Source organism: Drosophila willistoni (genome assembly GCF_018902025.1).
Source record: "Drosophila willistoni isolate 14030-0811.24 chromosome 2L unlocalized genomic scaffold, UCI_dwil_1.1 Seg168, whole genome shotgun sequence".
Taxonomy (NCBI): domain Eukaryota; kingdom Metazoa; phylum Arthropoda; class Insecta; order Diptera; family Drosophilidae; genus Drosophila; species Drosophila willistoni.
Genome location: NW_025814047.1, coordinates 19,771,477 through 19,786,666, shown reverse-complemented (window position 1 = coordinate 19,786,666; position 15,190 = coordinate 19,771,477). Strand labels below are relative to the sequence as shown.

The 15,190-nt window shown below is 36.9% G+C and overlaps 1 protein-coding gene across 1 annotated transcript in view; it reads left to right on the top strand.

Annotated features, from left to right (window-relative positions):
• LOC6653260 (MOB kinase activator-like 3) overlaps positions 1–14,711 on the top strand; it is a 384,779-nt gene extending 370,068 nt beyond the window's left edge. The window contains exon 6 of the mRNA XM_015176425.3: positions 14,555–14,711. Within this exon, the coding sequence (XP_015031911.1) occupies positions 14,555–14,674 (120 nt within the window). The 3' untranslated portion in view covers positions 14,675–14,711. The remainder of the gene's footprint in view (positions 1–14,554) is intronic.
• Positions 14,712–15,190: the final 479 nt, after the last annotated feature.

Here is a 15,190-nt window from a genome sequence, read left to right as displayed (position 1 = left end):
TTTCTACAATGATAAATTTGCTAATTGGAAAAAATGACAAGATAGGTAAATCTTATTTAAGTTGATGAAAAGTTTGTCCTATTTGTGGGTTGGTCGTTTTTATTTCCGTTTACCTAATTGGATGTAAATATTAAGTTGTTTACCTAATTAATACAAAAACAGTAATACCGATGTTTCGTTCTACCTAGTTAATTCAAAAAATATATCATAAAGAGCTACTTATTCCTTTCGTTTGCGACAGTTTATTTTTAACTTCATAAGTGGAAACACCTTAAATCAGGACTGAATAGTATTTGTCAATATAATTCAAGACAGTTTTATTTAATTGTGCAAAAATGTTGTTAAAGAATGAAAGGATTTTGAAATAAGCCAACTGAAACCTGCTGTTTTCCAAACCAAGAGTGGAAAAACATTTACGGTTAACTTTGAGTTTTTCCTGACAATGATTGATGGAAAAGTGTTAAAAGAAATTACAAACACTTCCCCAACGTTAAGGTGTCCAATTTGCAAAAAAACTCAAAAAGAATTTCAGAAGAATTACGAATATGGAATTTCTCCGTTGCATTGCAGAATAAAGTGTATGGATTTTATTCTGAAGCTAGCTTACACACTTCCTCGGCCAAGAGAAACAAAAACAAATAAAACATCTCGTGGGGATATTCAGAGCAGGAAAGAGATTATACAAGCTTAATTCTCTCGGAAGCTGGTACTGAGAAAGTTGACTGCCCAAAGTACGGATACGGAAACACGAATGATGGAAATACTTCAAGGAGATTTTTTGAAAATGATGAAGTGACATCTTTTATAACAGGTGTTAGTCAAGAGATCATTAAAAGGTTGGCTGTTATCTTGAATGTTATAAATTGCAAGGAAATGGTAAATGGTGAAAAATTTGCCGAATATACTTCAAAGACTGCTCATCTTTTGAGTGAATTGTATCCGCAAAAAAAACTTACCTCAACGGTACATAGGATTTTGGCTCAAGGAAAGGATTTAATGGAATATCAGTGTTTACCCCTTGGAGAGCTATCCGAAGAAGCACAGGAATGTAAAAACAAGTAGTCCTTTGTAGTCCAAAAGGTTCAGATACACTAATACATTAAAAACTTCTCGTGTTAGACAAAATGAAGACCTTTTTAACATGCTAGCAGCCTCTTCGGACTCACTTATTGCATCACTGAGACATGTGCGATCACGAATAGATTTGGAAAATAGCAACTATAGTCCCGAAATGTTGAGTTTATTAGATACTGATGTAAATATTGAAAATTATTTTGAAGAAAATCAGCCATCAATAGCAAATTTTCAAAATCAACCTAAAAAAAATTAAAAAATTTTTTTTTTCTTTTTGTAATTATGTTAAAACATCAAATTAAAACATTAAAAAATGTTACATAGTCGTCTAAAACAATAAAAAATTCCATTTGTGATTGAAAAAAACCGGGTTTCGATCCATTTTTAAAGGAAAAACATGCTTGGAAATATTTTCTGACTTTGAACTTGTCAAACATTCATTTTGAAGCTTAGGTATTCTTTATCATATGCTTTTTAAATTTGTGAAATCGCTTTATTTGTTTAGACGCTATGATTTTTGCAATGCTAAATGCCAGAAGGCCCCACTGTGCGACGCAAAAACTCCTTCGGATTGCATTTAAACAGCGTCAAACAATGGTCTGATGTCGTGTTACGGTTGCGCTTGTTGTCCGGAATAAGCAAACGCGGCACCCATCGCGCCGACAGCTTTCTCATGCCCAAAATTTCATGCAGGATATAACTCACGCGGTCTTTCATCAAAAACCAAAGTGCGACCACGATATTTTTGACGGTCGCCATCGAAGGAGAAGAGTCACCGTACACAGAATCCAACGCTTTTTGATTTCACTTCGCGGTTTCCCTTGCAACAACAAGAATCAAATCACCGACCGATATTGTTTTTTTCCATTTTTCTGAAATCCGAGGCCACGCTCGCTCGCACACGGAGTCCAAACATAACCACAAATTCGTTTCGAGTGAAATTTTGAGCTTTGTCGTTTATAAGATGGTTCTACACTATAATAAATTTTTCTTGCCTAAGTGACGCCACTGGGCGTTGAGTCTAAGTACTTATCGGACCACCATATGTAGTTATTTTGGGCGGAGCTGTTAAGTTGACTTTCGTCCCTGTGGGTTAGCTAGCAGTTTTCAATATATTCTTGGCCATTTTCTTTCACTTTGTAGCATTTGCAGGAGGCGTGGAGGAGGAGGAGGTGTGGGTGCCATTGTAGTGAACGCATTTGGCAGCGGCTTCCTTGTCCTTGGTGTTCAATAAGGATTCGTTATTAAGCTCCTGGCACTTATGGCAATCGACAACATTTCTGAGAGGCGCTTTCCTGAGTAGATATCCATGTTATGTGCGGCTGGCTCGAAGTCTACGAAGAAGATGAAGATGGGGGCCTTTGTGTGTCTTTGATGCCGAGCGTTAGCAGTCATCGAACCTTGCCATCTCTACCTGATGAGTGGGATCTTGGGCGTAGCACTCTTGTTGCCTGTGATATCGCCAGCAGGCGTGTTTCCTTGGTTATTATTGCTACTCTTATCCGCAAGCAGGGCGAAACTGTTAATGTTGTTGATTGTCGAGTTCTTTTTCTTAAGTTGGGATTTGATATTGATTTCGCGAGATTCTAGTGCGTCCTTGGATGCAGATTGCTCGATGGAGACCTTTCTCGAGTGAAGTTTTTCATAGGTTCGATGTTGGGGGCGGCTCCTTTTCGTTTGGTTGGAACTGTTTTCCAGATGTCCGTTTGCCAGGATGGTTAGATGGCTTTTTGACTATCGCATGGTGCTTCATAATTATTATATTATTGTCAAGGACTGCAAGGGTATATAAACTTCGGTAGAGCCGAAGTTACCTTCTTTGATAGTTTAAGTAAAGAACTCGAATACTTTGATTAGATTACAGGGCTTATGATGTTGTAATCAGACGACCACTTAAGGAATAATGGGATGTAGACTAAGTTTATATGATATCGACAGATTACCCAGAATCAATAACTCAGGGGAGTCTATTTTACCTCTTAAAAGGGGAATTGGGAAATGGGAATTGTTATAGAAGAGTTTTAATCAAAAAATTCTCTTGGATGGAAACCGAGAACACCCATGGTCTTCGCGAACGTGGTGTCATTATCTTACATAAAATAGTGTTAGAGATTTAACAATAAATTCTTAAAATCTCGAAACTTGTAGCTGACTCGATGAATCCATTTGTATATGGGTGTATAAAATTAAATTAAATTAAAATTTATTTAATCTCTAAATGAAAGCCCCGAGACACAAGTGGTCTCTTTGATAGAAAAGAAATATATTAAACTAAAAACGCTTATTCGCTTCATTATACCATATGCACCCATAGGGTGAAATAGTATATATATTCTTGCTCAGAATTAACAGCCGAGGCGATCCATATCCGTCCGTCCGTCCATCTGACCTTCTGTCCGTCCGTCCGTATGAACACCTAGATCTCGGAGACTATAAGAGCTTTTGTTGCAAATTTTTGACACGCCCACTTCCCCCACCACCCCCAACCGCAAATTAAATAAACCCGATTTTGTTAAATACTGTGCTAGCTAGAGACACCAAATTTGGTACGTGTACAGGTTTTTTACAAATGCAGATATTGTTTGTTTGCCACGACTACTTCCGCCTCCGCAAATTAAATACAACTGATTTTCTTGAAAACTAACAAAGTTAAAGTCACCAAATTTGGTTCTTAGATTGGCTTAGTATGCGCGCAGATTATAATTATTTTTAATTTTTGCCCCGCCTGTTTACGCCTCCAGAATTTAGAGAATACCAATTGAATCCTGCAACTTTTTGATTCTAGAAATTCAGCACAGTAATGAGCCCTATCAATATACACCAACCTACTAAATTTTATTAAAATCGAACTAGAAACATGGAAAATATACATATCAAGGATTTTTACTAGGCGTTCCATATGGGCAGAGTTGGCCGTAGCCTAGTGGCGGCGCTTGAGTGCTCATGTGTTGGTAAGAGTAACCGAGATAGCAAATGCTATGAAGCATGTAAAAAGAAATAAAAATGCATATTTATTTAGGTACATTGAAATTAAAAATATTTTTTACCTGTTGCATGGTATACCGAAGTCGGCCAGACGACATTTTTACTTCTTTTTTTTTTTACCGTTGCATAAGCGCGTCAGCCTCTCGTTCTTTTATGCATTAGTAAAGGAATGCAGACAAACTTAAAAACAAAAGTAGCATTAACATAGGAATAAAACCATACGGTACATAAACTTACTCTATATTAGCGAAGTATATCAGCTCTCCGACCTTACAGGTGAGCCAAAGCTTAACTATATAGTGAACGAATGAATAATGACTGATGAAGATCTTTAATAGTGTGAAATACAAAGAGCCATAATTGACTACCTTGAAATACATCCAATGTCACAAGAATTGAATTAGAAAAGGAAGACTTAAGAAGTACCTTCTGGGATAATGAAATAAAAACGATGCAAAACTGTTGCGACTGCGACGTAATAATTTTCTGAAAAGCTTTCGGAATATCGGACAATTTTCAAATAACTCTATTCCTGCCAAATAGATGGAAAAGAGAAAGGCAGATAATAAAAATAATAATAACTACTTACAGCTTTTGCACAGAACCTAAGTACTTATCCAGTTAGACTATCTAACTACTGACCTGAGCAGAGTTAGCATTTTGAATTTAAAAGGACAACAAAGATGGGTGCACAGAAGTCTTCCGTTTGGAATTGACATATTTATAAAATAGCTTGTGATCAGTGAAAATTTAAGCTTATAACGCTGAAGATAATTCTTATAGCATTGTGTATTAGAATTCCAAATTGGATAACTCCCGAAAGAACCAGGAAGGTCTGTTAAAGAGACACACAAATATCAAAGTGTGAATTAAGAGAATCATTATAGAAGCGAATAGCTGAGTTCATATCTCTACAATAGTATAAATAAGACCAGTTCAGAAGGCTATCAATGAGGGCATGTGACATAGAGGGCAGCAACATAATAGATTCATATGTTAGTGACCATGCTACTGCAGATAATAAAAAAACTAAAATAAAATCGGACAAATTGAATTGCCTGTAATTGGTTTAAATATACCACAATATCTGATTTTTCGCCAGCAATCATACATTCTTACCATGCATTTAAAATGCGCTCAAGAATAAAGCTCAGCTTCTCCCTCCACCAAAACCATTAGGCAGAGCTTTTGAAGTCAGTACTAAGACCTACCTCAATATCAGAAGTCAAAACTACGCCGGTATAAAAATCATCCAAACAAAACATGAAATTCCAAAATTTCAATAAAATCGGATCTATAGAGCTCAATTTACAGTCGATATAAATCGGCTTTGTGCAAAATTTCGTGGAACAATATTGAATAGTTTCTAAGGGGTGGCTTCACTAAAAAATTCATATCGGCGAAAAAAAAGTTTGTGCTGGAAAAGTCGATAGTTTAGGCACAAAAAAATTTCATAACTAACATTAAAAAAAAAAATTGTAAGAAAATCGGTTCAGTAGTTTTCCGCCAATCCATATCACCGCAAAGTCATTTTTCAAAAAACACCATTTCGAGATATTTGCGTTTAAAGTTTCCGCTTGGGTTCGGGGCCGCGACGAGGCGAGGCGCGCGGTTAGGATGGCTGTAACTTTTTTATACTGGTCGAATCTCTTTGGAAAAATTGAAAAATGTTCTCATGGAGTTGTTTTTTAAGATAAAGCAATCCAAGAATTTTAAATTTTTTGAAAATAAAAAAGGTATATAACCCCTTAGCTAGCCCTGACATATAATCGCTGTGTCAGCGATGTGTTCAACGTGGCAACAGCGCATGGAAGGTTGCAGCTTTGCTGATCATGCAGAAGTGCATTCGTTGACATTGCTGACCGGATGTGATAACTCCTCCCTCAATAGTTCAGCCTCTGAAGATAGGGCATGCTCAAAATCTCTCGGTGCCCAGTTATGTTTAGGGTAGCCGACACCGGCCTCGTTGATAATGATGATATCATCGTCAATTACTGTCAGCGGCTGTAGGTCGCTAGAGCGAGTCTTATAATGCTCTAGAATGTAGAATGTAGTTGTTGCGCACATGTTGTTGATTTCAGTTGTTTGCAGAATGTAGATAGATAGCTAAGATAGCTAAGATATTATTACCACAGTCTGCGACGTTGTTATTTTCGGCAAAGGTAAGTATTGTTCCATTATGTTGGACAGGAAACATGGTTATTTTTTTACATATTACGCTAGAATTTGGGTATTTAATAAGGAAGTGTACAATATTATGATCTAAAAAGACTATTATATAAGCTATTTCGATTAAATCTGTTATAGTTAACTCTGTAGAGTGCTCATTTACAATTTGGCTTAGGTCATTAGAGTAAGGGATTGTAGGGTTTATAATTTGAATTAATGTTTCGAGTTCAGAAATTATAATTCTATTTCTTGTGAGTAACGCTTGGTAAAGGTTTCCTGTATCGATCTGTGTTTCTTTTGCAAATGAAATTATTTTATTAACGGATTCTGTTAAATTGTTAATTTTTTTCTTATACTTTCGTACTTATAACTGCCTGTTGTTTAATTGAGTCAGTTTATTTTTGCTGGTGAAATTTAAGATCTTCGAAGTCGTCAAAATCTGAGTTCCGGCTACTATCTTTAAAGCTGTTCCTAGTATACTTATACTTCTAGCCTGTCTATGGTGGACATTAACTGTCTCTAGCAATGACCTAATATTACCCCAAATCTGATTCGAGGACTTGTCTCATTTGAGACTGTGGGAAATGTTCCATGAGTGAATTAGTTTCCTCGGCAATTTCCGAGTACATTGTAAGATTAGAAGAATGCCTTAAAATTTTAGAATTTTCCCAAATAACCGCGTTTCCGTCTACTATAGAGATATAATCCGAGTTCGAGTAATTAATAATCTTTCCAGCTGCTGCCCCTATTAGAAGTAGAACGCGTAAAGTCCAAGCCCTAGTAAAGATAAGATACAGGGCAGAATGAGTACTGGAAGGATAATTATTATTATTCTTTTTTTATCTTATCTTATATTATCCTTATGCATCTCCCTCCCATTTCTAAGAACCGTTGACCCCAAATCAGCTTCCACAATGACTTCTTCAAATAAAGGTTTTAGCTTGTTACCAAGTCTTTTATTTACCTTCATAAGTGTTTTTTCGCCTACTTGGAAAGTTCTATTTTTTCTGTCCGCATTTTGTCTTTTCAGTAGTAGATCTTGTGCTTTATATATTTGATCTCTTTTTTCTGCTTCACATTCTGGTGGGGATGCATGAATTATGTCAATTGGTTTTTTGTTAACAACTGATTGAATTGATTTATTGTATTCTATTGTTGCTTGAAGTATAATGTCAGTTGTGTCATTGAATTGTTTTTCTAATTTCAAGCATCTGGCAATTTCGGCAAGAGTACTGTGAAATCTTTCTACCTGTCCATTTGAGGTACTATATAGTGGTGGAGAGTTTACAATTACGACATTAAAGCGGTTTTTTAAAAGAGACTTTATTGTTCCTGAGCTTAATGACGGTACGTTATCGCAGTAGATAATTTTAGTATTGGGGTATTCAATGTGCAGAATTACTCCTACTTGGTTAGGGACTGGCGTTTCGCCAATGTACTGTTTCCGTGGTTGTCGATCATATTTCCATTTATTGCAAGTCTTACAATTTGCAACTATTTCATTTGCTAGACGAGTCATTTTGAGAAAAAAATAGTCTTGTAGAATTTGTTTTATATTCTCCTGCGCTGCTCTATGTGCTCTGCCGTGTTCTGCGGTTATAATTTCTTATTACTCATTTTTATCATGAACGTCGGTGACCAATTTACTTGCATGCCAAAATTTGGTTGAAGGGAATGTTCAACTAGCTTGTTTTGTATGAATGCTAGTGTCGGCAAGACACTTTTGATTCCGTTGACTACGTCTTTTTTAACCGCATCACACACTTTTTCTATTAAGTTTTCTCTATTTGAAAAGTGTATGATATGTCTTGTTTTTTGTTTGAACTTAATAATAGTTTTTTTAGAAGCAATGGTGCTTTCTTCAATAATTATTTGGTTCCTGAAACAATTAATCGCTTTTTCAGTAGACTAGAAAACACCATTTTATTTATTTAGCTATATTAATACCATTTCTGTTCATGAATCTAGTATATAAGTCAATTATCATTTTTGTTGTAGAAAGAGATGGTCACACACTATAAAAAAGCGATGGCGAAGAAAAACGTGCCTAAAAGAAAAAACTAAAAAGCTCTAAAAAAGAAAAATAAATAATAATAAAAACCACGGCCAATTCCACAACATAAAATTGGTCCTTCGAGCCGGATCATTAACGCGCATAATACAGTCCACAATAGTTAACAAAAATGTGGAGTTGGCCAAAAGTGGTAGAAAAGAAATTGGAGGCGTTGAAGTCGCAAGATTTGCGCGACGTTCATTTCGCCATATATAAAAAATTCGTTAGAGATAATTTCGTGAAGCGCGAACTACGAAAATTCAAGGGTTTACCTTACGATTCCAAAAAGAGGCTGGAACACATCGACTGCATCTCGAAAGAGCTGGGCGCAAACGCTTTGCAACGAGTATGCCAATTCCTAGACATTTCGCCGCAAGAAGGGATAGACTGTACCGAGATGGCTTCAAAAATTTATGACGCCATTTCGTACGAAACTTCTGGCAAATCAAGCGGGAACGTCATAGAAGCATCAAACGCGAACCAGTCCGAGAACCAGTTCGAAAACATGAACCAGTTGAAAGTACTAAGGGGAATAGAAGCCATCGATGTAGAAAACGTGGAACTTCGACGAAATCTCAAAAAAGGAAATATTGATGCTTGGTGTAAAAAGACAGCTAAGCAAAGCCCAAACTGGGGGCGCTTCTGCTGACGTCATCGAAGAGCATGAATATGAAATACAACAGCTGTCATTGGAGGTGAAAGTTCTGAATGCACGCGCGGAAGCTTTGGTGAGCAAAAAACATACTTTGAACACTACTGTAGCACTAATTCGTTCGTCTACCTCCTCACAAAAATCTGTAATGTCTGATGGAGACCACCCGATAAATGAATCTCTTTCGATCTCCAACGGGGACAACAACATGCAAAGCACCGTCATCACAGCCAGACAAAGCTTAGGCAACAAACATCTGGAATTTGACGGTTCCTCTCATTTGGCTTGGCGACATTTTAAGACGCAGTTCGTAAAATCAGGAAGCGAGTGTCAGTTTTCTGGAGAAGAGGATGTATATCGTCTGGACAAGTCACTGAAAGGGGCAGCGCGTAAGAAGGTTGACATTTTGTTGATGTCGGCCAAGGAGCCATCGAAAATTCTAGCCATTTTGGACAACATATACGGAGCTCCAGAAAATGTGGCGTTCGAACTGATGGCAAAAGCACAGGAAATAAAATATGTAAAGGAAATTGGAGATTTTCATGAGTTCAACTGCTCTGTTCAAAATATCAATTCAGCGCTGGAGTTTGTACAATGCAAGTTCATCGATACACAAAAGTTGCTTGCAACCCTAATTGAGCGGCTATATGAAAGTTTTCTTCGAGAATGGGGATCATTTTTAACCGCTCGAAAATTAAGAGCTGCAGAATGTAATTTTGATATATTTGCTGAATGGACGCAGGAGCAGTCAAGATTGTATCATGATATATGTTTCTATAAGAAGATAATTACAATCAATAACGTAGATAATGAAGCACAAAAGGAATTCGGATCACAAATTCAATCACAAAAGGTTACACAAACTCGCTCAACTAGCAAGTGTTTTATTTGTGATGAGGACAAGCATTCCCTTGATAAATGTAGTAAATTCAGAAAAGCAGAAGTGAAGAAACGGTGGGATTACGCAAGCACAAGTAACGCCTACTTCACTTGTCTAAAATTTCATAAGGGACAATGCAATAATCGTGAGCAATGCAAGATCGACAACTGTGAACGATATCATCATCGCTTACTACATAAGGCAAAGCAGCCTCATCTACAATCCTTGCCGCAAGCTATTAGCGGATGCCTTCAAGAAGTCTAAGAAGCAGCAATTCTTAAAATGTTACCAGTTATATTACGTGGTCCAACTGGTGAAAAAGAAATTCTGGCTTTTCTCGACGATGGGAGCACAACAACAATGTTGGATATGAATATAGCACGTCAGGTCGGAATAATTGGAAAACCTGAACCGTATTGCTTTGGATGGACTGAAGGAATCTCTAGATATGATGAAACTTCAGAAATCGCAGATATTGCTATTACTGGCGATAGCAAAATTCAAAAGCTTCAAAATGTACGTCTTATCAAGGATTTGAATTTACCAACTCAACGAATCGATTACGAAGCTATACAGAAAGAATTTCCATATACAAAAATGGCAAAATTGAACTCGATTCGGAATCTTTAGCTTCATCTCCTCATTGGACAACGACATGCAACACTCCTTACAACTCAAACCATACTAAATGTAGATCCAAACGGTCCAATTATGGCAAAAACTAAGCTCGGATGGGTCATACATGGTCCGATAAAAGCAAAAGGAAGAGAAGCAGACTTCGTATGCTGCCACATCGAGGATAAACATCTGGGCGATATGCTTAAAAACCAATTTAGCATAGAAGGATTTGTCGTCTGTAAACCAGCAACCGACAAAACTAAATCGACAGAAGAAAATTGGCCATTAGCAAAATATCCTCATCTATAATAAGAGTAAATGGACAATATCACTTATTGTCCACTTACCCTGGAAAAGCGACATGGTGGAACTCCCCGATAGTCGTCAAATGGCAGAACAAAGACTAAAATGTTTAGAAAGAAAGCTGAACAGAAACCGTGAACTGGCGCGAGCATACCAAAACGAAGTGGAGAAGCTACTGAAGAATGGTTATGCACAAATAGTCACTAATGTCAACTTGGTTAAATCCCCAAAACTGTGGTTCCTGCCACATTTTGCAGTAATTAATCCCAAGAAACCGGGAAAAGTTCGAGTAGTGTTCGACGCAGCAGCTATTTGTAATGGCACTTCCTTAAACGAAAATCTACTAACTGGACCGGATTGGCTTTCATCAATCGTAGGCGTGCTAATAAGATTTAGACTAAACACAATAGCCTTTTCTGCAGATATTAAAGAAATGTTTAACCAGGTAAAAATCGCCAAAGAAGATGCAGTCTCACAATGCTTTTTATGGAGAAATATGAATACCCAAATACCACCAACAGTCTACCAGATGACGACAATGATATTCGGAGCAACCTCGTCACCATTTATAGCACAATTTTTAAAAAACCACAATGCAGCGATACATTAAAGTGAGGCACCAGAAGCAGCTCAAGCCATCATTGAAAACCATTACGTCGACGACTATCTGGATTCAAAAGCAACAGTTCGCGAAGCTGTTGAGATAATTCATGCAGTAATTAAAATACACGCAGCGGGTCATTTTCAAATTCGAAATTTTATTTGTAATAATCATGATGTCTTACAGGGAATACCCGAAGATCTACGTGGTCCTTTAACACGGATTCGATGGGGCGAAAAAGGAGACATATCTCAAAAGGTTCTCGGCATGATTTGGGATGCACAAAGAGACATATTTATTTTCTCAACAACTACAATGCACAGCATAAGCGAGGATATACTGAATGGAACAAGGATGCCTACAAAAAGAAAGGTGCTTGCAGCAGTCAACTAAATATATGATCCCTTGGGAATGGTGACTCCAGTAACTATAAAAGGTCGGATCTTGATGCGTAGTATTTGGGAACTTGGCATTGGATGGGATGATGTGATTAAAGGCGACCCTCTCAAAAAGTGGCAAGAGTGGTTAAACGATCTAAAAAGACTACATGATGTTAGTATACTAAGATGTTACTCCCAATATTTATCTATTGCTACGAAAGTCGAACTACACGTTTTTTGGACGCTAGCAGCAAAGCGTACGCTGCAGCAGCATATATTCGAGTAAGTTAAAAGGGTTCAGAAGCCGCAACAAAATATGAAGTCATGCTTATAGCATCTCGGGCTCGAGTCTCACCTTTGAAACATGTTACGATTCCAAAACTTGAAACATTGGCAGCTGTGATGGGATGTAGACTGGCGGAAACTATTGAAAACGAAATACATCTAAAATTTGATGAAAGGTTTTTCTGGACAGACTCCCAAACAGTGATTTCATGGATAAACAGTAACGAAAGGCTGCAAGTTTTCGTTGCCAACAGAATAAGCGAAATATGCGAAAAGTCCAAGAGGGCAGAATGGAATTGGGTTCCAACCATGGAAAACATTGCGACAACCTGAAAGAGGTGAATGGCCAATTGGAATAGTACTCAAAACACACCCAGGAGAAGATGGAATAGTGAGAGTAGCAGACATAAAAACAGCAAAAAACACTTATCGTCGTCCAGTGAGAAACCTATGCAGATTAGGACTGGAATCCCGCGACATAAAGGATCGTGCTGAAGACTTGGTTCAACACTAGGGGGCGGAAATATGTCGCAGAAAATACCATTTTATTTATATTTAAGCTATATTAATACCATTTCTGTTCATGAATCTAGTATATAAGTCAATTATCATTTTTGTTGTAGAAAGAGATGGTCACACACTATAAAAAAGCGATGGCGAAGAAAAACGTGCCTAAAAGAAAAAACTAAAAAGCTCTAAAAAAGAAAAATAAATAATAATAATAACCACGGCCAATTCCACAACATTAAGTAAGCACTCTACTTACATTTTTTGTGTTAAAAACTATGGTTTTTAACTATGTTGTTGTATATCTCCTCCTTTTTTTTTTGTTTTGTCCGTTCGCAAGTTCAACGATGTCGGTCCAACGATGCTGCCTATTTGCTTGTGGATTTTTGGGTGAGCAGGTGGGAACCACTGTTGGGCGCCAGTTAATAATATATTCCCGCAGTACGAAACAGTAGCAGCGAAAAAACCTTGATCTTGTCAGTTTATTGGTCAAATCCATACTAAAAATCTAAATGACAAAACATTCTTATATTACGCTATCTGACAAAAAATCGCTGTGTCGGCGATTATATTGAACGGAATATGTTCAAAGTGGTGTGTAGCGTGGTGTGGAGTTTAGCATACATAGTTGGCACTAAATATTGTTGCAGCTTTTTTACATATGTGTGTACCACAGCTCTCAAATAAATTGTGACCGTATTTTAAATAGGCTCTGCTTGCGAGAGCAAAGGAAAAAGTATGCACTGTCGTTCTATCTCCGAGCAACATATTTCGTTTCTGGTTTCTGTCAAGCGCTTTTCGTAAAGCTGTTCGTGAAACAATCTTTTACCGAACATAGCACAAAAAGACTCGCACAAAGAGACTTACTAAAACACTGAAACAACGCAAACGGTATTTTGGAAAAATTTGTTTTTTTCTTCTATGCACAGAGGTATATTGTGTAACATTGCAACATTCAATTTTCACATTAAGTCTTTTTGAAGTTTAAAATATGAATTTTTCACATTTCACACTATTTTTTTGATTAAATAATCTAACTTTTCTTTTTAATAACAATAGCGAGTTTATGTTATTTGAATTGATTGAAATACCAGCGTGTCCATTACCGCGTGTAAATTTTTTGTTTTGTTCACGTCCCTACAAATTATATATATTACTGTGCCACTCTTTACAAATTCAACAAAGTTAAAGGACGCGTGGAACCCACAAATAAAAACATACATGTGCAAAGGACTTCTTGAATCGTCGTTCAGATGATAACGATCCGTGAATGAGCAGAGCAAAGTAGCCAAAAACATTATACGAACAATCGAATCGATTGCTATCGGACCTTATGCTCAAAATCTAAGCGAACAGCACGTATTTTGCCACCGCACGAATCGGTCAACACTTATTTGCGAGTTATGGAATGTACTCATACAAATGGCTTGCACAGGGGATGGTGGAAGAAGAAGAAAAAACCAAAGGGCCTCTTCATACCTATAGGCGTCAAAAAAGAAGAAGTTTTATTTAAAAAGTCGAATGTTTAAGAAAGAACGGCCTACAAATTTTGCATAAGAAATAACAAAGTTATTAATTAATGTCACTGTTTACCACCGATTATATGGGAGCTATTTGATATAGATACCTGATCTTGATCAAATTTGGCAGAATGGTTTATAGGTGTCCTAAACTCGCCAATATTAAATACTACGACAAAAGCTCAGAAAAAATTTCAACCCTGTAGCTTTTCATATGCTCAGAGATACTTCCTTTTATGCGTTGAACACTTATGACCAAAATTAATATACCCTTTTTGCAAGGGTATAAAAATTACAGGTGTATGCGAAATAAAATAGGACAGAGTGGTCGTTTGAAGGTTTTGCCTGTGCAGTAATTAATTGAGTTACATAAAAAGTGTTTGGAACATTTAAAAATATTATGGCCACGAACTGCATGGGTATTTAAACTTCGGTATTAGACGAAGTTAGCTTCTTTGCCATTTTTTATGAACATACAATTACTTTATGCATTCTGTTTTAATAACTTATTGTTGATTTTATTGCAGGAGGCGCATGTCAACGCTTGTTACAAACATTTTTATTACTTTGTACAAGAATTTGAGCTGATATCAACTAAAGAGCTGGAGCCGTTACATGATATGACTTCCCGGATTTGTAAAGATTAAATTTATATCGTTTGAAAATATTTAATTACTAATAAATAGAAGCTTACTATAATCTGAAAAAATTACTATAATCTGAAAAAATTAGCGCTAGCGTCGAGGCCTTCGGCTCTAAGATATATAGGGTTGATTTAAATATGTTCGAGTAAATTACAATGTTTGAGGAAGTTATAAATTCTGTTAATATTGTCTTTAGAAATTGTGAAGAAGTGGGTTGAGGGAAAAGTGGATGCGAAATGGGTCTTCCTGATACTCTCTATTCGTTGGCAGTAGTCTAGGATGTGGAACACCGATGTGCTTTGTCCGCAAACGTGACAGCGTGATTTAGTTTCCCCGGGGAGCAGATGGGAATGCGTAGTTGTGGAGTGACTAATGCGGAGACGGACAAAAATCCGACTTTTGCTTCTGTGGCAACTATCGTAATATCGAGGTATTTCCATATTTGTATTAAAAGTTTTATAATAATGCTGAAACGATGTTAAACAGTAAAGGTGGGAGATTTTCCGACCATTTTTGCAG